The sequence below is a fragment of the Protopterus annectens genome, chromosome 3.part0 (assembly GCF_019279795.1).
Source record: "Protopterus annectens isolate FY-2018-M chromosome 3.part0, PAN1.0, whole genome shotgun sequence".
Lineage (NCBI taxonomy): Eukaryota > Metazoa > Chordata > Ceratodontiformes > Protopteridae > Protopterus > Protopterus annectens.
In genome coordinates this window covers 1,834,344,066-1,834,371,617 of record NC_056731.1, presented here as the reverse complement: position 1 = coordinate 1,834,371,617, position 27,552 = coordinate 1,834,344,066, and the positions used below count along the sequence as shown (strand labels likewise).

At 47.6% G+C, this 27,552-nt stretch overlaps 1 protein-coding gene across 2 annotated transcripts in view; it reads left to right on the top strand.

Annotated features, from left to right (window-relative positions):
- Nucleotides 1–27,552, top strand: part of ARF1 (ADP ribosylation factor 1) — a 294,325-nt gene that overhangs the window by 59,417 nt on the left and 207,356 nt on the right. For both annotated transcript variants that reach the window (XM_044065884.1, XM_044065886.1), the window contains one exon: nucleotides 21,887–22,069. In XM_044065884.1, coding sequence (XP_043921819.1) covers nucleotides 21,922–22,069 — 148 coding nt within the window. In that variant the 5' untranslated portion in view covers nucleotides 21,887–21,921. The remainder of the gene's footprint in view (nucleotides 1–21,886; nucleotides 22,070–27,552) is intronic.

Here is a 27,552-nt window from a genome sequence, read left to right as displayed (position 1 = left end):
TTTGGAAACAATAATACCAATAATTCCATGTTTGCAAAAGGAATTTCTATGGTGGGCCCAAGCATGCCAAACAAACACAGGCCTTCCATTCTGCAAGCCTCAAGCAAATCAAGTCATCACAACAGACCCTCAGACTACGCTTGGGGGGCGCACATGACAGGTGCATTCAGGGCAAATGGTCCCAAAAGGAAAAGCACCTTCACATCAATCAAAAAAATGCTAGCAGTGCTAAATTCAATTACAATTTTCAAGGACCTCCTGCATCCAGGGCAATTATTGATAAGAACAGACAACACCACAGTAATGTGGTACATAAACAAGGTGGAACACATTCATACCCCCTGTGCAGGCTAGCCATGTCGCTTTCGAACTTGGCTCTGGAATGGCAAATCTAACTTCAAGCACAGTACTTGCCAGGATTGGAAAACATCCTGGCAGACAATCTAAGCAGAAATGACAGATCCACACGAATGGAAGTTGCATCCTCAAGTGTTAGATTATCCAAGCGTGGGGAAGACCAGACATAGATCTCTTCGCCTCCCACAGGAACCATCAATTGAAAAAGTTCTGTTCAAGGACCTTTCATCCAAAGGCCTGGAGCGTGGACACCCTTTCTTTCAGTTGGGCAACATGGTCAGTTTACGCTTTCCCACCTTTGCCCCTTCTGCCCAAGGTGCTGTTGAAAGCAAGAGCAGACAGACCAAAGATGATACTGATTGCTCCAGACTGGCCAAGACAACACTGGTACCCACTCCTGAGGAGCCTAACACATACTCCTCCCTGGACCCTACCTCTAATGCCTCTTCTACTGACTCAGCACAGCTACAAAACTCTTCACAGTCAGCTGAAAACTCTCAATCTGGCTGCATGGAAAATTCCTTAACACCACAACAGACCCTACTCTCCAAAGAAGTGCAGGATGTCATTTTGGAGGCCAGAAGGCCATCTACTAGAAAGGCTTACTCCGCAAAATGGAAACGTTTTTGCGCTTGGAATGAGAAAAAAGGCCAGGATCCTAGAAAACTGAATTTGCCTCAGATATTACAGTATCTAGCTGAGCTGTTGAACAGTGGACTTTCATTTTCCTCCATCAAAATTCATGCCTCAGCCATTTCTGCAGAATACAACACTGATCCACCCTTATTCTCTCACCCACTTTTATGATGGTTCCTCAGAGGAGCTAAGAATATAAGACCCCCAAGGAAACAACCAATACCAGCCTGGGATCTTAACTACATTCTAGAAAAATTAACATTACCTCCCTTTGAACCAGCTGCCTCTACCGATTTGCAATATTTGTCCTGGAAAACAGTCTTCCTTCTGGCCATTACCTCAGCTCGTAGGGTTTCGGAACTACAAGCTCTCATGGCTGTGCAGCCCTTTCTCATCTTCCATCAGGACAGGGTGTCCCTACGAACCAACCCCTCATTTATGCCTAAGGTAGTATCCAGGGTAGCTTTAAATCGGGCCATACACTTGCCTACCTTTTACCCCAATCCTCAAAACAAAGGGGAAAGGCTGCTACATTCCTTAGACATCCATAGACAGCTACGTTACTATTTGGACAGAACACAGCCCTTCAGGAAATCAGAACAACTTTTTGTGTCCTATGCTGTAGGAGCTCAAGGGAAGCCAATTTCCAAACAGACAATTTCAAAATGGATAGGCCATTGCATACGGTTTTGTTACTCCTTTCATGGCAAACCTGTTCCTACAGGCATCAGATCCCACTCCACAAGGGCCACAGCTACCTCTACAGCCTTCCTCAGAGGAGTCCCTACCAAAGATATTTTAGAGGCAGCCACTTGGAGTTCTGTGCATACCTTCACAAAACACTACCACCTGCCTTTATATTCCAAAACTAGAGCAGGCTTTGCCACTGCTGTGTTGCAGGGCATTCTGGCTGCTCCCAGTTCCACCTAGTGCCTACCACCCTGTGCGTAGCTTTGGGGTTTACCCATCTGTAATTACTGCAGCTGTATGCACAATGAACATAGTACAGTTTTGTACCTACCATAAATGTAGATGTTAGAGTGCTAATACAGCTGCAGTACAGGTTTCCCTCCCTCCTTCCCCTCTTGGTAAAGGCCTAGTGGCTAACACCTCCTCATACAACCTATTTTGGGTTATCCTTCTATGGTGTATTTGCTTGCAACTACTGTTTTTTGATTATATTGCATTGCTTGACTATATAGATATATAATTTATGTATTGCCTTCCTACTGGGGGCACCTGACATTTGGGGCAAGAAAGACTGAAGAATATGGCGTCGGCTGTGTCTTGTATACCCCTGTCGCACTGACGTGAGGAAAGAAAGTGACGACAACCGACGCCGGACCTAGACTTTGGAATTCGGCTGACCGAGGACCCGCCTGACGGCAGAAAACCCATCTGATTACTGCAGCTGTATTAGCACTCTAACATCTACATTTATGGTAGGTACAAAACTGTACATCTGAAGTAGGCAGACTTCATTTGTCTGCAACCTGTGGGTATCTGATCCGACCTCGGATCCGAGCCGGCATTTCAAAAGCTTAGGCTCCGAGCTCCTAGCTCCTCCCTCTACCCATAACCCCTTGCCAAGCCCTGACTGACCTCAGATTTCGTTTGCCGCTTTCAAGTTGCGACGGATTCCTTGAGCTCCTAGTGCAGATAAGTTTTCTGACAGGAAAATTTTGTAAAATTTAACCTTTTTTGATTATTTTAAATAGAAGTGTGTCTGTTAGGCTTTCCTTCCTCTACCTTTTATTTTTTCTTCCCGGGTTTGCGTAGTTTGAGTGGTTTGTGTGTGTTTAGGCCTGTTAGGGCTAGAGTATGTCTGAAGCCCATAAGGCAGTTTTTTTCTAAGTGCACCGAGTGTGGCCATAAGCTGTCCCGGCGGATGGCCACACTCAGTGTATTAAATGCTTGGGGGTTGAACACCTGTCATCTGGTTGTACCATTTGTGCAGGGTTCAACCCCGAGCTTTGAGGGAGCGGAGGTCGAAGCTGGTTCTGGCGGGACTTCTCCTCCAGATACCGCCGCTTCTGCCCTTCTACACAGCAAGCAGTTGCTGTGGGCTCTCCTCCACCGGCTGGGACTCAACCTCCCTCTAAGATGCCGGAGGAGAGAGAGTCTTCTAGGGAGAGAAAAGGAGAGGCACAGGGAGAGGCACCACAAATGGAGAGCTGAAACCTCTAGTTCGGCTCCTCCATCCAAGCGGGCCTCTCCTGTGCCTTCTAGTTTCTCTCCTCCTTGGCTCCACTCCCCTCGGTTCTCTCCTGGGCCCGAGGAGGAGGAGGCTAGCCCTTCAGCGAGGTCCCCAAGGCTCTCTAGGTCCGCTTCGGTGGCCTCTACTAGATCTACCTTCTCCATGAGTGAAGCAGACATGGACCGGATGATGAGGAAATTCATCCAGGCCCAAATGCAAATGGGAGTGCTCCTAGTGCCCCCCCCATCCGGGAGGGGCTTCGACCCCTTTTTTCGCCCCTTTGGCTCCTTCTCCGACCCACACCATGGGTTCGGAGCTGTCTGCACCGGGCAGAGTTGGATCCGGGGGTGGGTCGGATCCGATAGGTCAGCGCACCTCGGACCCGTCCCATCCCTTGAGTGCTTCGGGTGCTTCGGACCCGACCTCTCGGAGCCGAGGACCGAGCCTCGGATCCGAGGGAGCTGGTGTGTCTTCGGCTCCGTCTAGGTCGGAGCACACCGGTCTCTCGGATCCGACTGTCTCTGCTCCGGCTCCGATCCGTGCGTCTGATCAGAGTGGGGGTCGGCTCTCGGGGTTCAGAGAAGCTGGCTCCCCCTCAGCCTTCGACGTAGTGGAAAGGGCACTGTTGAGGACTTCCCGACCCCCGGTCCCTGCCACGGCTCCATCCCGCACTCCCTTGCAGTTGGGCCAGGTTCCCACCAGCCGGTCCCAGGGACAGCCCGCCTCGATGTCCCAAGTAGTTCCCTTGGAACATCCAGCTGCGGAAGAGTACTCCTCAGACAGCCCCCCTGAAGAAGTACCTCGGAAGCGCAAGTGCAAAAGGAGGCACATGGACTCCCCCGAGTCCGTTACCGAAGACACAGACTTGGATGAAGGGGAGGGCTCCCCAAGGTCACCCCCTGAAGACGTCTCATTTGGAGACATATTATGGAAATGTTGAGGATCAGGGGGGGGGTGGTCTGCCCCCAAGGCCTCCTCAGACGAGTCTGTGTTCTTGGAGGCATTCGAGGCGGGCCCATCTACCTCTTGGGTGTCCCCTCCTGCCGACCCTCTGGTGGACCTTATATCCACCAGAGCGTGGAAGGATCCGGACACCGTTGAGCCTGTACCCAAGCGTCCTGACCGTATCCTTTCCCCTCCGGCGGACCGCACTCACTGGAGCAAAGGCCCTCCAGTACATGCCATGATGATGGCTGCAGCCACTAAGAGGGAATTGGCACAGGAGAGTCCCTCTATGCATCCTCCGGGCAAGGAGTCCCGCTCGATGGATCGCATTGGGAAGCGAGTTTTCAGTTCAGCAACCTTCTCTTTGAGAGCGCTGAACTACATGGCACACGTCATCAGGATGCAGCGGGATTTGATTAAAGAATACGCTGCATCTCCCCCAGAGTCCATGTCCGGTGAGGACAAGCAGGTATACTCCACCCGAATGGCCACTCTTAGAGCAGTTTCGAACACATCTATGCGGCTACTTTCTCACGCTACCGAGGGAGCCGCTAGAGCCAGCGGAGCAGGCCTAGTCATGAGGCGGCAGGCCTGGCTCCGCCACTGATTTCACAGAGCCCTTCAAGGTGACTTTCGCGAATGCCCCCTTTGATGGTTCTGCCTTGTTTGGCAAAACTGTTCGCGAAACATTGGTCCAGAGCGAGAAGGACGGGAAGACGATGTCTGCCGTCTGAGTCCGCTTCTCAGCTCCCCAGAGGTCCTTCTCGAAGAACCAAAAGGGACAGAAGATGTGGTTCTGGAAGTCGCAGCAGTCCCAACCTGCTCCGGATAACCAGTCCTCCCGTGGCAGAGGAGGACAGGGAGGTCGTCGTCCTAGAGGCAGGGGGGCTCCTAGAAACTTTGGGTCCAGAGAACCTTTCTCTGATAGGCCCACGCAGCAGCCCTGAAGGGTTGCCCGGCTGTCCGTCTCTGGAGGCAGTCGGGGGGGCGCTTTTCGAGGCACCTAACTTCTTGGGAGTCCATCACAACAGACCGTTGGGTGCTTCGCGTGATATCCAGAGGTTATACAATTCCCCTGTACAAAGTTCCCAGATCTCGCAGCCTCCCAGATGTACCACCCGACCAAAGGGAGGCAGCAGCTATCGAAATCGGACAGCTGCTAGAAAAAAGAGCTATCCAGTGCGTCCCCCTAGATCAAACCGGGTCAGGGTTTTACTCCAGGTTCTTTTTAGTGCCAAAGAAAACGGGGGACTTAAGACCGATCTTAGCTATTTCCCTGCTGAACCTGTCAGTAACCAAGCAAAAGTTCCAGATGGTCACCCTTCAATCTATACTCCCCCTCTTGAGGGAGAACGACTGGATGTGCTCCATCGACCTCAAGGACGCGTACTACCACATTCACATGGACAGACGGTCCAGGAGGTTTCTTCGCTTCCGGCTGGGAGCCAGTCATTATCAGTTCAGGGTCCTCCCCTTTGGTCTCACCTCAGCCCCCAGGGTGTTCACCAAGGTACTAGCGGTTGTAGCGGCCCAGCTGAGGCTCCAGGGATTACAGGTCTTTCCGTACCTGGACTGGCTCCTGACGGCATCATCAAGGCATCTTCTGTGCTCAGCCAGGGACTACTTCCTTCGTATAGCCCCAAGGCTGGGCATCACTATCAACTGGGAGAAATCTTTACTGCACCCCACACAAATTATAGATTTCATAGGAGGAAGGCTAAACACCAGGTCAATGCGAGCCTTCCTCACCCCAGACAGAATTTCCAACCTGAAGTGTCATGTCGCAGCGGTCCTGCAACCATTTCCGACAGCAGCTTCGGTCCTGAGGGCCCTAGGTTCAATGGCGGCAGCTATCCCGCTTCTTATTCATGCGCGCTTACGCATGCGGGTTCTTCAATGGACCCTTCAGGTTCAGTGGTCCCCTCTCTGTTCCTCTCTCAACAGTCAGATAGCTGTCAGCAAAGCATGCAAGGATTCCCTTCTTTGGTGGCTTCTGTCTCCGGAGCCTCTGACAGGGAGACCTTTTTGTGCAGCATTTCCCCGAGCCACAGTTACCACGGACGCTTCTTGCCTCTGGTGGGGGGGGGCATTCTGCGGGGAAGATTGTCCAAGGCACGTGGAACTCCACAGAGACTTCGTTGCATATAAATGTACTGGAAATGAGGGCTGTACTCCTAGCGTTGCAAGCACTTCACAACCTTCTTCCTTCAGGGACTATTGCGATTCAGACAGACAACATGTCGGTAGTCTGGTACATCAACAAACAGGGAGGAACCAGGTCCTATCCCCTTTGTCGAGAGGCCATGAGAGTCTGGGAATGGGCAATTTCCACCAAACGCTTTCTTATAGCAACGCACATTCCGGGAAAATCCAACATCCTTGCGGACAAACTCAGTCGCACCATTCTTTCCCCTCACGAGTGGTCTCTCAATCCTCAGGTAGTGAAGAAGATTTTTGCCGTTTGGGGGCAACCCTGTTGCGATCTTTTTGCCTCTCACTCAAACGCCAAATGCGACAATTTCTTCGCTCTGCTTCCCACCAGGGAATCCCGAGAGATGCGCTGGTGCATGCTTGGCCTCCCGGTCTCCTTTATGCCTACCCTCCACTACCTCTGATGCAGAGGCTTCTGCAGAAAGCCAACAGTTTGGGGAGCAGAATGATTCTCATTGCCCCGTTCTGGCCTCCTGGTTCCCCTTTGTATGGTCTCACAAAGTGAATCCACCCTGGATTTTGGATCCGATCCCGGATCTCACTCCCACCCTCTGGGAATTCCGGTCCCCAATCTACGCACCCTGAAATTGACAGCTTGGCTGCTCCAGTTCCATCCTTGATTAGGACTCCCGGTATCTCGTCACCGGTCAAGGCCATCCTAGTGGCGGCTCATAAACCTTCCACTAGGCAGGTTTATCGGAGTAAATGGAAGAGATTCTCTATTTGGGCGGTCCAGAAAAGTTTGGATCCTTTTTCAGCACCTATGTCGGCAGTGCTGGATTTTTTAACAGACCTCTTTCATCAAGGGGCAAGTTCTTCCACGATTAAGGTACAATTGGCAGCCATCTCTCATTATCACATTGGTCATGAGACAGCTCCCCTCATGACGGCGAAATTGTGCAAAACCTTTCTTAAAGGAATTTTTTTGTTGAGGCCTCCAGTCAAAGAGATTGTACCACCTTGGGACCTATCTTTAGTTCTGCAAGCCCTTACTGCTCCTCCCTTCGAGCCTGCAGCTTCTACAGACCTGAAGTACCTTTCCTGGAAGACTGCCTTCTTAGTAGCCATCACTTCAGCCAGAAGAGTGTCTGAACTTCAGGCTCTATGCGTCAAGCCGCCTTACCTTTCCTTCTTTCCAGATAGGGTGTGCCTCAGGACCAATCCATCTTTTCTTCCAAAAGTCTCTTCAGAATCTAATATCAACCAATCAATCAACTTACTTGTGTTTTTTCCCAAGTACTCAAACAAAGGCGAATACAAATTGCATTCCTTGGATGTTCATAGACAATTACGATTTTACATTCACAGAACAGCTGGTCACAGACAATCAGATCAGCTGTTCGTCTCCTTTGCTAAATTTGCTTTGGGTAAAGCAGTTTCTAAAGTCACACTATCGAGGTGGATTGCTAATTGTATTCTGCAGGCTTATGACACTTCAGGTAGACCTGCTCCTCAGAGGGTTATGGCTCATTCTACTAGGGCAGTCTCCACGTCAGCCGCCTTTAAGTCCCGTGTGTCATTGGATGATATCTGCACGGCAGCCACTTGGGCCTCACCTCATACCTTTATTTCTCATTATAAGGTGGATGTTGTTTCCAGGGGAAGAGCATCCTTTGGCTCAGCGGTGCTCCAGAACATCCTTCCATGGCGGCCGCCCAAGATTCAGGTAGCTGGGGACTCTGTCCCACAGGTTGCAGACAAATGAAGTCTGCCTACTTCAGATTTAGAAGTTATGTACTCACCATAACGTTCCATCTGAGTAGGTGACTTCATTTGGATGCAACCATCCCCCCCTCCATCCCCCTGACCTTTTATACAGCGAGTATTTATGCTTTGTTCAGGTACTGTAGTCAGTATTATATAGGAAACTCAATCTGAGGTCAGTCAGGGCTTGGCAAGGGGTTATGGGTAGAGGGAGGAGCTAGGAGCTCTGAGCCTAAGCTTTTGAAATGCCGGCTCTGATCCGAGGTCGGATCCGATACCCACAGGTTGCATCCAAGTGAAGTCACCTACTCAGATGGAACGTTATGGTGAGTACATAACTTCTAATTTCCTGCTCTCCTGATGCTGCAAACTCTGGGGTCCATGGCAGCAACTCTAACCTTGGTACCCCTCACAAGGTATCACATGAGCTTGTTTCAATGGCTGTTGGCGCCACAATGGTAGATTTTGGCATATTTGATGTCTCATCCAATCCTGATAACAAATCTCTGCAAAAAGGATTTATCTTGGTGGATGAAAACATCAGAAAATCTGAGGTCGCTCCTTTCTCCCCCTTCACCCAAAGCTGTAGTGACCACGGATGCTTCCAGATTGGGGTGGGGGACATTATCTGGGGAAGACTGTCCAAGGCACTTGGTCCCCTCAAGGGGCAAATTTGCATGTTGGTGTCTTGGAATTAAGGGCAGCGCTTTAAGCGTTCCAGTCTTTCCTTCCTTCAGGGACAATTACAATCCAAGCAGACATGTTGGTATGCCAACAAACAAGGAGGAACCGGATTCTGCCCTATGTTTGGAAGCCCTAAGAATTTGTCAATGCACTATTGTTTCCAGCCACTTTCAGGTAGCGATGCATATCAGATGCATTCTGATGGTTCATGAGTGGTGTCTCAACCACCATGTAAGGATTACGATTTTTCATTGTTGGGGCCAGCTGTGCTGTGATCTGTTCGCCTCCGCAGTAATCCAACAAATGCAGCAGCTACTTCACCCCCCCCCCCCCGGGGTGTCCCTGAGAGGCGAGCTTCTCGATTGCCCCCCCCCCCATTCCACTAATTCTGCAATTTTTGAGGAAAGCCCAAGGGTTGAAGCGATGTAATTCTTATTGCACCCTATTGGCCCCGTCAAGTCTGGTTCCCCTTTCTTTGGCCTCATCTGGTTCACTGCCTATGGATTCTAGACCCTACTCTGGACCTGTTATCTCACCCTCTGGGCTCAGTGCATCCCAATCACCAGAACCTCAAGCTGACTACTTGGTATCTCCAATTCTGTTAATTGCCAGGCAGAATAAGTTATCCTCTTTGGTACAAAGTTTCTTCTAGCTTCCCATAAACCATCCACCAGAAAGCTTTACCAAAACAAATGGAAAGATTTTCGATTTGGGCCTGTTCCAGCAAGATAGACCCTTTCTCAGCATTAGTGTACAAAGTCCTAGAATATTTAGCCATCCTTTTTTGAATCGGGAGCCGCTATTTCCACTTTTCATAACTGACTTTACGAAAGTGCCCTACTGTCTCATCGTTTGTGCAGACTTTCTAAAAGGTGCTTTACATTTAAAAGCCCCATTCAAAGACCTGGTAGCACCATGGGATTTGCCGTTAGTCTTACAAAACCCTAGCTCGTCAACCATTTGAGTCGGCAGCTACTTGCAACCTCAGATTTGTCTTAGACGTGACAGCTACCAGGAAGAGTTTTCTGCCAGGAGGATTTTCTGAATTGCAAGCTTTAGCATTCTTGCATCTTTCACAAGGAGAGAATGCTGTTAAGAACATACCAGTCTTTTCTTCCTGAAGTGGTGTCAGAATCTAATATTAACCAGTCCATAGACTTGCCAGTCTTTGCAAACTTTTCAAATGAAGGTGAATACTGTTTACACCTGCTGGACATCATGGACAATTAAATTTTACCTGGACAAGATCCCCTTCAGATCTAACTTTTAAAAGCTCAGTGTGCATGGAGATCTCCATACAGCATGGAACAGGAAGATTTCACTTTTCCACAATTTAGTGAGAACTCCGAGTTGGTATATTTAAATAGTGGAGGGAGGGGATTGCCCCCTTGCTAGCAATGTTTAGTTGCTTAATTTTTTTTTTTTTTTTTTTGAGGTTGGATCTTAATGGTCTCAAATGAAATTCGAACATTTAAAAGTTCGATCATGTGAAGTAGACATATACACAAACAATATATGTTGTGTGTATACAATGCACACATGTATATGTGTGTGTGTTTGTGTATATGTATATGTGTATATATATATATATATATATATATATATATATCTGCAGATTGATATAGATACGGATGGGAATCTGGATGGTGTGCAATATATATAATGTAATATACATTCTTGTATATAATGACATGATCTGAGTGATGCATTATGGGAAAGGGAGGAGCGCAAGAGTGTTTGTGGTCATGAGCTTTAACTGCCAAGTTGGATAAGAGGATCAGCACAGAACCCAATTAATGAAAATGGGCAACACAGATGGAACATAATTTCTTTTTTCAGAAAATGCAAGGAAGTTTGCATTCCTGTTTGATAGACAGTAATTTCCAGTTGTGTTGTGTAGCACAAAGAAACCAGTTTCGGCAACAGTGGAGTTTTCTTTTCTCCACCATTGTGCAACCTTACCGCATGATTTAAACTCGGGGGGGGGGGGGGTCATTTGGCACCGAAGTGCACTAAGTCCCCTTTCATGATTAGCCTGGGGCCATGGGTGGGGGCCGGTATTGATAAAGCTGTAATTTTAAAGCTCTCCTTTAAGTGAGCTTCTACTGAGTTCTGTGGTTTAGTCTGAAGGTATAATCTTTGGAGTATAGTCACCAGTGGGTGTTGTGTAAAGTTGTGGTAGCCTAAAACAGAATGATGTGCTTATATTTTAACATCTTTGCAGCATAGATATTACATTCCCACAATTTAGAAAGGGCATACTGCAGGCTAAGTGAATAGCACTAGCTGTCTGTTGCTAGTCAGCATTGTTTAAACACACTTTGATTTGATGTACTTCAGTCTGAATTGGTAGTACAAATTAAAAAATGGACATTTTATTTTAATGATTTTTTTTCCACTGTGTAACTTGGGCATGTAGATGTTTTCCACTTTGTGTGTGTAAACCCTGCTTTTATATGCATATTTTAGGTAACCCTAGCCAGAAGCCAAGGATATCCAGAAGAGTTTTGAAGTGTGGCGGGAGGATTAGGGGCTCCGAGCATGCTGTTATACAACTCTGCTTTGGTTCCATCTGGACTTTAGAGCTTTGCCCATTCTTCAGTCCTTGAACTGCATGTTGTTTTTTTTTCTTGGAAAATGGCTTGTCCGGGTGGTACTGGTTTACTTCAATTTTGGTCAAAAGGGAAACCATGCTGATTGGGGACCCTTTTTGCATCCAAAATATAGTTGCTGGACTTCAAGACACTGCAAGTATATTGCACCAACCTAATGGCCTAATTCTGTGTTTTAACAGAACTCCTGTAAAGTCCATGTTAAGGAAGATCATGACCCCAAGAAATGGACCCATCTCCTTCTGTTGCCCTCTCTGCCTTCTGTGAAGCACCACAGGAGTTTGTGGTGTTTGGCTGTATTGAATTTCTCAACAGTAGACACCTTGAGAGTTGCATGTCATCTAAGAGGAGAGTACTGTGCATTGTACTAGCCTCCAAGGGACTGCATGCAGTAATATCCAGCCAGCTATGAAGGCAGAATTGTGGCTGATGCCAAAAACAACCGTAAAGCCTTCTATAGCTATATCAAAAATCTCAAAGGCAATACCCAGATTTGCTGTGAGTTATTGCACAATTGCACCTCCTAAACTGAGCCAACAGATTCGGTGCCAACTTTACCCCCCCCCCCCAAGTGCCCTATCACAATACCAGATGAAAGCCTGGTACCCACAATTTCTGCTGCACAGGTAAAAGCTGCATTGTCCAAAGTCAATAATAGTCCATGGGACCTGTAATATCCCTGGCTGCATCCTACATGAGCTGCAAAATGAACTGGCACCACATCTGTGTGCCCTGTTCAATCACAGCCTTACCTCAGGCTATGTCCCTACCGAATGGCGCACTGCTACAATCATCTTGCACCATAAAGGGAGAGCAACTACAGACCCTGGGTACTCCCCCCCCCATTAGCCTGATGAGCCTGGTATGCAGAGCTGTGGAGCGCATCATCATGGACCTGTTTAACAAAGATGTAGGCAATCTCCAAACTCTTGACCCCACGCAGTTTGGCTTTGTCAAGGAGAGATCCTGCCTGCTGAACCTGGTTGATTTTCTTCGAGGCAGTCGCCAAGGCAGTGGATGAGGGTGATGCAGTGCATACAGCCTACTTCGACCTGGCTAAGGCCTTTGATACCATTCCCCACTCTGGTATCACTGATAAACTCACCAAACTAGGCATCGATCCTTACATCACTAGGTGGGTTGCAAATTGTCTCTCAGACTGAATCCGCAACTTTACTCCTGACTGATCGACAGTCAAGACTTAGGACCCACGGAGCGAGTCCCACAGGACTTGGTCCTGGCCCCTCTCCTGTTTGGCGTCTACTTCTCGGAAGTCCAGGCCAACACAGAAGGACGCTGACCAGGTTCGCTGATTACTGTAAGCTAGGAGCCACTATCAACTCACCAAGTGATATCTACAAAAGGGCCTCTGAGACCAGTGACGCCAAAAAATGCATTATCCCCTTTGGAAGAAACTCTGTTCCCATGAATTACCACATTGATGGGAGCCCACCGAGCACTGAAGATCTGGGCACCCAGGTCGACTGCCACCTCACCTTCGACCACCACATTGCCACTGGTCAAAGTCCTACGTGACATCTTCTAACCAAAGGATCTGAAGTAGGAAGACTTCATTCGTCTGCAACCTGTGGGTATCGGATCCGATCTCGGATCCGAGCCGGCAATTCAAAAGCTTAGGCTCCGAGCTCCTAGCTCCTCCCTCTTACCCATAACCCCTTGCCAAGCCCTGACTGACCTCAGATTTCGTTTGCCGCTTTTCAAGAAGCAACGGAATTCTTGAGCTCCTGGCGTGGTTTTGAGATAAGTAGTTTTCTGACAGGAAAATTGTTTAAATTCTCTTTTTTTGTTACAAATATAGTTAGTGTTGTGTGTGGTTAAGGCTTTCCCTCCCTCTTTAGTTAATTTTTCTCGGGTTTTTCGTAGTTTGTTTGTGTGTGTGTGTGTTTAGGCCTTAGGTGTTATGTCTGAAGCCCCTAAGGCTGTCTTTTCGAAATGTACCGAGTGTGGCCATAAGCTGTCCCCAGCAGATGGCCACACTCGGTGCGTTAAATGCTTGGGGGTTGAACACCTGTCTTCTGGTTGTACCATTTGTGCAGGGTTCAACCCCCGGGCTTTAAGGGAACGGAGGTCGAAGTTAGTGCTGGCGGGTCTTTTACCCCCAGATACTGCTTCGGCCTCTGCCCCCTCCAGTCAGCAACTTGTTGCTGTGAGTTCTCCCCCTCCGGCTGGGACTCAACCTCCCTTAAAAATGCCGGAGGGGAAGGATTCTAGTAGGGAGACAGGAGAGGCACAGGAGAAGCACCACAAGAGGAGAGCCAAGCTTCCAGCTCGGCTCCTCCATCTAAGCGGGCTTCCCCTGTGCCTTCTAGCCTTCCTCCTCCTCGGCTCCACTCCCCTCGGTTCTCTCCTGGACCCGAGGAGGAGGAGGCTAGCCCTTCCAGGAGGTCACCGAGACGGTTCTCTAGGTCCGCTTCGGTGGCCTCCTCTAGATCGACTTTTTCGATGAGCGAAGCTGATATGGACCGGATGATGAGGAAATTCATCCAGGCCCAAATGCAAATGGGAGTGCTCCTAGCCCCCCCCCAACCGGGAGGGGCTTCGACCCCTTTTTTCGCCCCCGTAGCTCCTTCTCCGACCCATACCACGGGTTCGGAGCTTTCGGCGCCGTGCAGATTTGGATCCGGGGGTGGGTCGGATCCGATTGGTCGGCGCACCTCGGATCCGTCCCATCCCTTGAGTGCTTCGGGTACTTCGGACCCGACCTCTCGGAGCCGAGGGCCGAGCCTCGGATCCGAGGGAGCTGGTGTGTCTTCGGCTCCGTCCAGGTCGGAGCACACTGGTCTCTCGGATCCGACTGTTTTGGCTCCGACTCCGATCCGTACGTCGGATCCGAGTGGGGGTCGGCTCTCGGGGCTTAGAGAAGCTGGCTCCCCCTCGGCTTTCAACGTTATGGAAAGGGCACTGTCGAGGACATCCGGACCCCCGGTCCCTGCCACGGCTCCATCCCGCACTCCATTGCAGTTGGGCCAGGCCCCCACCAGCCGGTCCCAGGGACAGCCCGCCTCGATGTCCCAAGTGGTTCCCTTGGAACATCCATCTGCTGAAGAGTACTCCTCGGACAGCCCCCCCGATGAAGTACCTCGGAAGCGCAAGTGCAAGAGGAGGCACATGGACTCCCCTGAGTCAGTCACCGAAGACACGGACTTGGATGAAGGGGAAGGCTCCCCTAGGTCACCCCCTGAGGACGTCTCATTTGGAGACATCATGGAGATGTTAAGGATCAGGGGGGGGTGGTCTGCCCCGATCAGGGGGGGGTGGTCTGCCCCCAAGGCTTCTTCGGACGAGTCTGTGTTCTTGGAGGCATTCGAGGCGGGCCCTTCTACCTCTTGGGTGTCCCCTCCTGCTGACCCCCTGGTAGATCTTATATCTATCAGGGCGTGGAAGGATCCGGACACCATTGAGCCTATCCCAAAACGCCCGGACCGCATTCTTTCTCCTCCATCAGACCGCACCCACTGGAGTAAGGGTCCCCCAGTAGATGCCATGATGATGGCTGCAGCCACGAAGAGGGAATTGGCCCAGGAGAGTCCCTCCGTCCATCCTCCGGGCAAGGAGTCCCGTTCGATGGATCGAATTGGGAAGCGAGTGTTTAGTTCAGCGACCTTCTCCTTGAGAGCTGAACTACATGGCGCATGTCATTAGGATGCAGCGAGATCTGATTAAAGAGTACGCTGCATCTCCCCGGAGTCCATCTCGAGTGAGGATAAGCAGGTTTATTCCACCCGAATGGCCACTCTCAGATCTGTATCCAATACATCTATGCGGCTGCTGTCTCATGCTACTGAGGGAGCCGCTAGAGCCAGCGGAGCAGGCCTTGTCATGAGGCGACAGGCCTGGCTCCGCCATTGTGATTTTGCTGAGCCCTTTAAGGCGACCTTCGCGAATGCCCCTTTCGATGGTTCTGCCTTATTTGGCAAGACTGTTCGCGAGACACTTGTCCAGAGCGAAAAGGACGGGAAGACGCTGTCTGCCGTCGGAGTCCGCTTCTCAGCTCCCCAGAGGTCCTTCTCTAAGAACCAAAAGGGACAGAAGAAGATGTGGTTCCGGAAGTCGCAGCAGTCCCAACCTGCTCCGGATAACCAGTCCTTCCGTGGCAGAGGAGGACGGGGAGGTCGTCGTGCCAGAGGCAGGGGGGCTCCTGGCAATTTTGGGTCCAGAGAACCCTTCTCTGAGAGACCCACACAGCAGCCCTGAAGGGTTGCCCGGCTGTCTGTCTCTGGAGGCAGTCGGGGGGCGGTTTTCGATGCACCTGACTTCTTGGGAGTCCATAACAACAGACAGTTGGGTGCTTCGACTCATATCCAGAGGATATTCAATACCCCTAATCAAGATCCCCAAATCTCGCAGCCTCCCAGATGTTCCACCCGACCAAAGGGAGGCGGCAGCTCTCGAAATCTAGCAGCTGCTAGGAAAAAGAGCCATCCAGCGCGTCCCCCCAGATCAAGCCGGATTAGGGTTTTACTCCAGGTTCTTTTTGGTGCCAAAGAAGACGGGGGACTTGAGACCAATTTTAGACCTTTCCCTGTTGAACCTGTCAGTAACCAAGCAAAAGTTCCGGATGGTCACCCTGCAATCTATACTCCCCCTTTTGAGGGAGAACGACTGGATGTGTTCCATAGACCTCAAGGATGCGTACTACCACATTCGGATGGACAGACGATCCAGGAGGTTTCTTCGCTTCCGGCTGGGAGCCAGTCACTATCAGTTCAGGGTCCTGCCCTTTGGTCTCACCTCAGGCCCCAGGGTGTTTGGCAAGGTGTTAGCGGTGGTGGGGGCCGACCTGAGGCTCCAGGGATTACAGGTCTTTCCGCACCTGGACGACTGGCTCCTGACTGCATCATCAAGGCATCTTCTGTGCTCAGCCAGGGATTACTTCCTTCAACTAGCACCAAGGCTGGGCATAACGATCAACTGGGAGAAATCTTTCCTGAATCCAACTCAAATTATAGATTTCATAGGAGGAAGACTAGACACCAGATCAATGCGAGCCTTCCTCACCCCAGACCGTATCGTCAGCCTGAGGTGTCATGTGACAGCAATCCTTCAACCGTCACCAACTGCAGCTTCGGGTCCTGAGGGCCCTAGGTTCTATGGCGGCAGCTATCCCGCTTCTAATTCATGCCCGCCACGCATGCGGGTTCTTCAATGGACCCTTCAAGTTCAGTGGTCTCCTCTTTGTTCGTCTCTAACGCTCCGATTGCGGTCAGCAGAGCGTGCAGGGACTCCCTTCTGTGGTGGCTTCTTTCTCCGGGGCCCCTCACAGGAAGACCCTTTTGCTGCATTTCCCGAGCCACAGTGACCACGGACGCTTCTTGCCTCGGGTGGGGGGCATTCTGCGGAAAGATTGTCCAAGGCACGTGGAATCACACAGAGACATCATTGCATATAAATGTCCTGGAAATGAGGGCGGTGCTCCTAGCGTTGCAAGCACTTCACCACGTTCTTCCTACAGGGACTATTGCGATTCAGACAGACAACATGTCCGTAGTCTGGTATATCAACAAGCAGGGAGGAACCAGGTCTTATCCCCTTTGTCGAGAGGCCATGAGAGTCTGGGAATGGGCAATTTCCACCAAACGCTTTCTGATAGCAACGCACATTCCGGGAAAGTCCAACATCCTTGCGGACAAGCTCAGTCGCACCATCCTTTCTCCACACGAGTGGTCCCTAAACCTTCAAGTAGCGAAGAAGATTTTTGCCGTTTGGGGCAACCCTGTTGCGATCTTTTGCTTCTCCCTCAAACGCCAAATGCGACAATTTCTTCGCTCTACTTCCCCACCAGGGGAGTTCGAGGATGCTCTGGTGCATGCTTGGCCTCCCGGTCTCCTTTATGCCTACCCTCCACTTCCTCTGATGCAGAGGTTTCTGCAGAAAGCCAACAGTTTGGGGAGCAGAATGATTCTCATTGCCCCATTCTGGCCTCGACAACCTTGGTTCCCCTTCGTATGGTCTCACAAAATCAATCCACCATGGATTCTGGATCCAATTTCGGATCTCATCTCACCCTCTGGGAATGCCAGTTCCCAATCTGCGGACCCTGAAGTTGACAGCTTGGCTGCTCCAATTCCAACCTTAATTAGGACTCGGTATCTCTTCACCGGTCAAAGCAATTTTGGTGGCTGCTCATAAACCTTCTACCAGACAGGTTTATCGGAGTAAATGGAAGAGGTTCTCTATATGGGCAGGGCAGAGAACGGTGGATCCTTTTTCAGCACCTATCTCTGCGGTGCTAGAATTTCTAACAGACCTCTTTCATCAAGGGCCAGTTCTTCCACGATTAAAGTACAATTGGCGGCTATATCGCATTATCACATTGGACAGGACACAGCTCCCCTTATGACAGCGAAATTATGCAAATCCTTTCTCAAGGGAGTTTTTATTAAGACCTCCAGTCAAGGAGGTTGTACCCTTGGGATTTGTCTTTAGTCCTGCAGGCCCTTACTGCTCCTCCCTTGAGCCTGCAGCTTCTGCTGATTTAAAATTCCTTTCCTGGAAGACTGTCTTTCTGGTAGCTATCACTTCAGCCAGAAGGGTGTCTGAGCTTCAGGCTCTTTGTGTCAAACCGCCTTACCTTTCTTTCTTCCCTGATAGGGTGTGCCTCAGGACCAATCCATCTTTTCTTCCGAAGGTCTCTTCTGAATCCAATATTAACCAGTCAATCAATTTGCCTGTCTTTTTTCCCAAGTATTCAAACAAAGGGGAATACAAATTGCATTCATTGGATGTTCATAGACAATTACGTTTTATATTAACAGGACAGCTGGCCACAGGAAATCAGATCAGCTGTTCGTCTCCTTTGCTAAATTTGCTCTGGGTAAAGCAGTGTCTAAAGTCACTCTGTCTAAATGGATTGCTAATTGCATATTGCAGGCATATGACACTTCAGGCAGACCTGCTCCTCAGAGGGTTACGGCTCATTCTACTAGGGCAGTTTCTACGTCAGCCGCCTTTAAAGTCCCGTGTTTCGTTGGATGATATCTGCGCGGCAGCTACTTGGGCCTCGCCTCATACTTTTATTTCTCATTACAAGGTGGATGTTGTTTCTAGAGGAAGAGCATCCTTTGGCTCAGCGGTGCTCCGGAACATCCTTCCATGATGGCCGCCCAAGATTCAGGTAGCTAGGGACTCTGTCCCACAGGTTGCAGACGAATGAAGTCTTCCTACTTCAGATTTAGAAGTTATGTACTCACCATAACGTTCCATCTGAGTAGGTGACTTCATTCGGATGCAACCATCCCCCCCTCCATCCCCCTGACCTTTATAGAGCGAGTATTTATGCTGTTTTAGTATACTGTGGTCAGTATTTGAGGCAAACTCAATCTGAGGTCAGTCAGGGCTTGGCAAGGGGTTATGGGTAAGAGGGAGGAGCTAGGAGCTCGGAGCCTAAGCTTTTGAATTGCCGGCTCGGATCCGAGATCGGATCCGATACCCACAGGTTGCATCCGAATGAAGTCACCTACTCAGATGGAACGTTATGGTGAGTACATAACTTCTAATTTCGCATCCAGGAAGAAAGGTCCTCTCTCATTAGACCAGACCTACGACTACTTGAGAGGCCACAAGTACCTCACAAAGAATCCTAGGCCTTAAAACATGTCCTACATGGATAAACTCAAATTTCAGCTGTTATCTACTTAGAGGTGATCTCTGCTAGACTTACAAAGCCATGTCAAACCCAGCCCTACTTGAAATGCTACACCTAAAGAATCCCCAATCCCCCCACGCCAGATGAAGTGGCACAGTGCCTGGGCAATTTTTTTTTGGGCTAGGCTTGTAAAGTCTCCAGGGCCATTAGCCTAGTACATACCTGTGAACCTATGGTACAAGAATATACAGAAAGGATACAAGTTGCCTAGCAGGCGATAAAATGCTGAAAACAAGGATACAAGTTGTCTGGCAATAGAAACACTAAAAACAAAGTTCAGGCCAGAGACCAAGTATAGTCTTGCTGTACTCTGTAGAAGCAAGTGTTTGAGGGGACCCTTTTGTAATTGTCACTTCAGCTGCTATATGTACTTCTCTCCAGTGTCCGCATTGGGTCAGGGCTTCTTTCCTAGCTTTGCGGTCATACCGCAATGAAGACAGATGCTGTTGGCTATGCCTTGGTCTTGGATTAGTTTCTAGGTTTGCTATGCAAGTACAGGATGCAGCCTTGTGAAATCCCTGAATCTGAGGAAATGTGATCCAGTTAGTCTTACAGAACCATTAAGTTCTGTGATGACTGTGGCTTTGGTGCACCACACCATCTTGCTTTTGTGCTAACCTTAACATTGCACTACCTACCAAAAATCCTTTTCCTATATTAACCACACCACAAGGCAAACGGGGACACTGCACACCGAAAGTGCACAACTCTAAAAAATTAATGCACACTAATCACTGTAATGTAGTCTTAAGTGTTTTCACACCCTTTGCCTCTTCAGGCATCCATTTTCCTGTACATTTCTGCTTACCTACACAACATAAACCTTAATTTACTGGTATACGACTCAACAAATCAGAATTAGTTTGCATACTAAAGTCCACAGTCTACCAAAGGTGTATTCACAATTTCTCTATTGCGTGGGTGTATATGTATGTAAAATGTGAGACCAAAAAAAAAACAGTCAGTTACTCTACACTTACTAAAATTAACTGGGTTGAGTAAGGTAATAGGTTCATAGGTTAGTACTAAGCTAACTGCCCTTGCGAGCCATTTTAAGCCTAGCCAATTATCCCTTGTGAGACTCAAACCGTGCACCTTGTGTTTGTAAGGCAAACACCTTAACCATTAGGCCACCCTCCCAACCTATTTAAATTATGGGTGAGGGCAAGGTTTGAGCTTGCTTATTGGTACAGCTTTACGTATGCATATTTGAGTTTCAGGTGCATTATGTAATCCCTTTTTGAAAAATACGCCATTTTTCCTATCTCGTCAGGGCTCTGGAATACTTTAGCCTCCAAACAGGCTTCGTGCCTCATGAACCCTCTGCACAAAGGTGGGCCATTTACAGACCCCTAAGTCTCACTAGTCTTCGATGTAAAGCCATGGAAAGAATTATCCTGGAGATATCACTAGAGATTTAGTAAACCTCCGGACACTGGACCCAACCCAGTTTTTGTAAAGGGCATATCATGTTAACTCACCCTGGTGGACTTCTTTGCGGAAGTTATCAAAGCAATGGATGAGGGCAGAATAGTTACCTTGACCTGGGCAAGCCATTTGCCGCAATACCCCACTCTGGCATTATTGACCAACTCAAGAGCTTGGGTACAAACCCGTATATCACCCAGTGGCTAGCCAACTGGCTCTGAGACAGGACCCAGGAAGTTTAAAATCGGGACGTCCACCTCTACAAAGAACAGAGGCCAGTCACAAGTGGAGTCCCTCAGGGATCTGTCCTTGGACCGCTCCTTTTGTCATTTACTTCTCAGAAGTCAAGGCCAATGTCTGGTCTTTGGCTGACTAAATTTGTAGATTGCAAATTAGGAGCTGTCATGGAGTCCGACACATGTTCTCCAGGAGGGATTGACACAAACAGCTGGTGTCAGTCATGGACTAAATGTAAATGCCAAGAAATGCATAATGGTATCCTTATGGGAAGTTCTCCATCCCTGGTAATTATCAAACTGACCCCTTAAGAGTTGACGTAGTAGTCGGGGACTTAAGGACACTTACAGATGATCTAGCCTTTGATCATCATGCGTATACAGTGGTGAGGCAGTCATTCTATGTTGCGCAACTTGTAAACAAAGATATGGCAAAGTCCAAGGAAGTCATTGTTCCACTGTATTTGGCATTCATCAGACCATCGAGTACATCGCCCCCTTTTGGTATGTACCTAACCAGGCATATCCAATAACTGGAAACGTCCCACAGAGGTTCCTCACTAAAAGAATACAGGGTATAAGTAATGTCCTATGCCGACTGCCTCAAGGCCCTATCCTTGTATTCAGTCTCCTACAGGCTTTTAAGAGGGGATTTATGTCTGGCATACAGGGCATTGTCAGACTCCTGTGGACCTCCTGCATATCCACCAAACAAACAGTACAGAATTATCCATTCTAAAGATTTGAACCTTGCCTGTGATCTGAATAGGATCTGCTGGAGAGAAGTATTTATCCCAGAGTCTAGCCTGTCTAGGGAACAGGCTCCCCATCCATGTGAAGCAGATTTCCTCCCTAATCCAATTAAAGTGCAACTTGGACAATTGTTTGGGAAAACAGAAATTCATACCTAGTTTGGCATTTATCGGAACTCAGATTTGGGGTGCATGGTTATGCTTAAAAAGGCCCTTGTGGTTGTTAGCCTAGTAAACGGCTATGAACCCGTTTCTGCCTGTCATCATTTTGCTAAACAGTTTAGTAGGTTTGGCAAGATGAAATTTCAGTTTTGAGGTGCAAAGGGACTTTATGCAAGTACATTTTTTATTCATGTGTTGCCTCCTTTACATTAAAAACTTTTGTAGTTTGTGTAGAATCTGAAGAATGGGCTGTACATTCAGACTTTTCCTTTTTTTTTTTTTTTTTTCCTGTTTAGGTATCTGAAGGCATCATTGAAGTGTCTCTTCAGTCATGGGGGGCGTGTTTGCCAGCCTCTTCAAAGGCCTCTTTGGCAAAAAAGAAATGCGCATCTTGATGGTTGGCCTTGATGCTGCAGGGAAGACTACTATTCTGTACAAATTAAAACTTGGTGAAATTGTGACCACTATTCCAACTATAGGTAAGTTGTGACTAATACTTTCATACCACAGGTCCTACCATCTGGTTGTGTGGGTCTTCTAGTTCGGTTTACATGTAATTTCACTTTCCTTAAAATCAAATTGGCTAGCAAGGTCAGGCCAGCTTTTTGTTTTTTTGGGAGGACTGGGGAAAGTGAGTATTGTATAGTGTAACAGCAAATTCAAATGAAGTAATACTCTCTCTAGTGGCATGAAGAGTTTGGAAGGATAGTTTTATTGCTTTTAACATTCTAAATACTATGCTGATGTTCTTCGTGTTTTACTGTTGCGGTCATTACATTTGGGTAATCTGCTGGCAGGTTGCCCTCAGTCGGCCTGATTAACAAAGTCTTGGGTCCTGTGTCAGTTGCTGTCACTTCTTCCATGATGTCAGGTCATCGGGGGTATGAAACATGCAGCAGACACCATTACATCAGTCTTTCTTGCAGCACGGTGCCCGAAGCAGAAGCAGTTAGCAAGTGCTGGTTGGCCGACTCCTGAAACCTTCATTTTCGAGTTTCAGAACCAAAGTCTTCAACTAAAAGCTAAGTACCCCGTTGGGGAAACTTTTTCTTGCTCCTTATCGATATCAGTAAAGTTAATAATTGCATTACTTATGGGAAGCAAATACCTCATAAGGATTTTCATTTGTACTGTACTCCTTGCCTAGGCCCTGACCACAACTTACCCTGCTGTCGGTTTTGTGCTAAATTTAATCCACTAACTATTAAATGTCTGTATATCTTTGCTTCTAAATATTTTAGATCACGATTTAACTATCCAGAAATGTCCGTTGACAATCTGACTGCTAGAATACCTAAAAAACACAAAGACAGGCCGTTTAGGTCCAAAACTGACTACGCTTCTAAGCCAGTCGCTAGTTCGCTGGTAATCAGTGAGGTGCTTTCGCAGCCCCTGATGCCTGCTACTTTTGATTTGTAGGCCTCTACTGAGACTCATTCTGAGTCCGGTATGCCGCAAGATGCTTTAAGTATTGAACCTGCGGATGTCTCTACCTTAGGTGGGTCCGGAGCCGCTGTGCAGGCACCGGCTTCTGAGGGTGTTTTCAGGCCTACAGATTTTGTGTATTAAACAGACACCATCTTCAAAACTAAGGCCAAAATCTATGTCTATGTCCAACGCATGGACCACCTGTACAGGCCCCGTGACTAAAAAAACAAGTTATCAAAATGGCTGAAGTTTTAATTACTCTGATCAGGGGTAGCCAACCCCTTCCTTCTAAGAGGCCTAGGCAAGACATTGATTATTAATCTTCTGAGCAGGATTCTTTTTCTTCTGACTCTTCTAATGAACAGGATTTGTCTATTCCTACTTATGAGGACTCTGATGCAGAAGATTCTATTCCTTCTGCTTCTCCCCATGAGGATTTTTCTTTCGGGATAACTTTACATACCTTACGGGAACATTTACACTGGGAAAGTCAGGATTTCTCTGAATCTAAAGAGACTTGGGTTTTCTTCTTCCACAGCATAGGCCTTTGGCTATACCTCCTGTTCTAGACATTGTTGATTTTTCAGAATCTAGTATGGCTCCTGATTCTCTGCCTCCAGCTCCTTGTAAGCCAGACAGGTACTACAGGTTTCCTGACGCTCTCAAATTCCTTTTCAAAAATCCTATTGCAGATCCTGAAACTATTTCTCACGGTCCCAAGGGCTTTAAGGCCTCTGCTACTAAAAATCCTACCCCTTCTGATAGAGATTCCAGGGCGCTGGACAGATGGGGGTAAGAAGGTTTACACTTCTGCAACCTTGGCAATCGGGGCTTTAAACTGTCAATTTCATATGCTTAAATATCAACAGCATATCATGGGTATGCTTAAACAGAAGACTGTTAATTTCTGACTGTGTGGAAAATAAGGATTTACAGGATTTATTGCATTCAGCTGAACAAGTTGGAAAACCTAGGCATGCTTGGCTCAAAGAGCAAACGCTGCCTGATCATGTTAAAGCAAAATTGTTGGATGCTCCTTTACAACAGGACTGTCTCTTTGGTAATAAGGCTGAAGGGTACTTGCGTATTATTGCAACCACGCTTACCCGGCAATCGCAAGTACACTTTCTTGACAGCTTCTTGTGTATGCAGCTTAACCATGGGATAATCATGTAAAGAAAATCCCTCTTAGCATAATAAGTTTAGTCTTGAACTGATTTTTCCAAACCACGTATTGCCGCAACCATGCACATTACAATATTGAATCTTTCTTTTTTTCCACACTGAAAGGTCCCTTATCAAATTTAAAATCCACACAGCATATCCTGGCTTTGTTTTTACTTAATCAGATCAGTCAATTAATTAAAAATCCTACTAATGTAATATGTATGAAAAGATTTGATCCATAGTCTGACTTTCGCATTTTTGCTTCAGAGATGCTTTCTTGTCCTCCCTTCCAAGACTGTACATGTAACGTTAAACCCTTTTTTAAAATGCTCTGTGAAGTTGTATAGAAATACGGGAAACTACATTTTATCTTGAAATGCTTTGAATTGTAGGTGTTACATTGCAATGCATTACCAATAAAGTTGAATTATTTTCTTAAATGTAAATCGATTTTAAACCGTAGTACAGATATCCAATCCAAGTCAAAATAACTTGCAACGATGAAATCCTAATGCAAATGTACAACCACTCCAATCAGTTAAATAGTGTAGTAGTGAGAATAGGACTTACAAAAATATATTTAGTACCATTATGTAAAGAACACGCTGCCGAAAATGACTGGTTGCAGAAATATAAATAACAGGTTACTTAGTGTGGTAGCGATAATAGGCCAAACCCATTGTAACGGTAATAACACACCACTGAAAAAGCATGGTTGCGATAATACGCAAGTACCGGCTGAAGAAGTTTTAAAAAAGATGGAAGATGAAGCTAAATCTATGCAAAATGTGAAAGATTTCTTACAATTGCAACCTCCAAGATTTAGTAGGCACTGGCCTACTAAGAACTGCTCCTTTTCAGTCCCTTTGAGAGCCGCTCAAGTCAAATCCAGACATTCCAAAGGCTCCCAGTTTCAGTCACAAGGAACTTTTAGAACAAAACAATGGGGTGCCTCCACCTCCAAGTCTGAAAACAAGGCACTTGCCTTTTAGCCTCCCCTTTGGGGGAAAACTGGCACTTCATGCACAAAACTGGCAACTTATTACCCAGGATAAATGGGTTTTAAATGTAGTATCCCAGGGATACAGATTTCATTTCCACATGTTGCCAATCCCAAACGGATGGCCAGACCTGCCCCCAAATCAGTGGGCAGAGGCCCAGAAACAAGTTCAGTCCCTCATGAACATGGGGGGGCTATTCAACCAGTACCGGAAGAGGAAACTGGACAAGGTTTCTATTCAAGACTTTTCCTGATGCCCAGAAAAGACAAATCATGGCGTCCAATTCTGGACTTATCCACTCAACACATTTCTGGACATTCCAAAAGTCAAAATACTGACCCTTCAGTTAGTTACTGCCTATGCTAGGCCTGGTTGGTAACTCTAGACTTGAGGCTTACCTGCATATCCCAATCGGGGAAACTTGCAGAAGATACCTCCGCTTCAAAGCAGGCTACTTGCATTACCAGTTCTCTGCACTGCCCTTTGGCTTATCTACTGCGCCCAGGGTCTTCACAAAGTGCCTGGCTCCAGTAACTGCGTTTTGCAGGCAAAGAAATATTCAAATATATCCATACTTGGACGATTGTTTAAGTCTGGCAGAAAACAAGGACATTCTTAAGTATCTGGCGTTTGTAAAAATGGTTCTAACTTGTCTAGGGTACACCATAAACGAAAAGAAATCACAACTGGTACCCTCTCAAAGAAAATTACATTCCTGGGTGCAAGCTTGAATACAGCTGCCCAGATGACTTGCCTTGCGCCAGAAAAGCAAATTCAATTGGTGACTTCAGACAGGTGGTCACAAATCTGCTATCTGCAAGACAAATTCTGCAAGCTTTGGGGTTCATGGCCTCCTGCATTCTTCTAATTCTCTTCTAATTCCATATGCAAGACTGCATATGAGGAAACTTCAGCGGTACTTAAAATGTTTATGGAGTCACCATTGTCACAGCCTAGAAACGATTCCTATCATACCTTGCCTGTAACTAGAATTCCTATGGTGGCCAGAGGCCTGCCACCAAAACGAGGGACTGCCATTCACTCCACTCCCTGCCGTCCAAACCCCAACTACAGACGCATCAGACTATGCTTGGGCTCATCTGGCAGGGAAGTGCATTCAGGGCAAGTGAAGCCCAAATCAAATGTACCTTCATATCAATCAGAAAGAGATGCTAGCTGTACAGAATGCACTGACTGCCTCCAAGGACTACCTTCATCCAGGACAATTAATGATAGACAACACCACAGTTATGTGATACATAACCAAGCAGGGGGTACACATTCCTGCCCCCTATGCAGACTAGCCATGGCATTGTAGAACACTGCCTTGACCTATCAAATACAACTACAAGCTCAATTCCTGCCAGGAAAGCTCAATACTCAGACGAACTAAGCAGAAATGTTATGGACCCACATGAATGGAACCTGGAACCACAAATTTTCAACATGTTGACACAAATGGGGAGGGGGGGGGGGGAGTCCAGACATGGATCTTTTGTCTCACCCCCAGAATTATTAGTTGGACAAATTCTGCACAAGAATTCATCTCAAAAAGCTTGGAAATTGGATGCTCTCAGTCTATGCCTTTCCACCTCTGCCTCTGCTCTCCAAAGTTCTAAAAGTCAGACAGGACAAACCAAAAATGATTGATTGCTCCAGGCTGGCCTCGCCAGCACTGGTACCCGCTCATGTGCAATGTGTCACACCTTTCTCCGTGGCACCTGCCTCAGACAACCTTACCTACGGTCTCAGCAGAACTACCAAATTCTGCACACTCTGCTCCAAACTTTGAATCTTGCAGCATGCCTAATATCTAATTTCACACTTCCCTCAGCAAACCTGTGATGATTTTGGAGGCTAGAAGACGTAGTACTAGAAAATCTTATGCTGACAAATGGAAAAGATTCTGTGCCTGGAACCAGTCACAAGGAATAAGCACAGCGATGCCCAGTATTCCTCAGATTCTACAATACTCAACTGAGATGCTTCACAAGGGCCTATCTTTTTCTTTCATAAAAATCTATGCCTCTGCCATTTTGGCTCATTAGAACACAGAACCTCCTCTCTTCTCTCATCCTGTGCTAAAGCAGTATCTCAGAGGGGCCAAAAGCTTACCTCCCAGGAGAGCGCCATCCCCTGCATGGGGACCTCAGTTTTGTTTGGAAAAACTCTCCCTCCTTTTGAGCCAGCTGCTACTGCAGACCTAAATTTTCTCTTGGAAAACTGCTTTCCTTTTAGCAGTCACTTCAGCTAGAAGGATGTCTGAATTACAGGTTCTTATGGCAGTGGAGCCTTTCATTATTTTTCATACGGACAGGGTATCTCTCAGGACCAGTGCATCTTTCATGCCTAAGGTGGTATCCAGT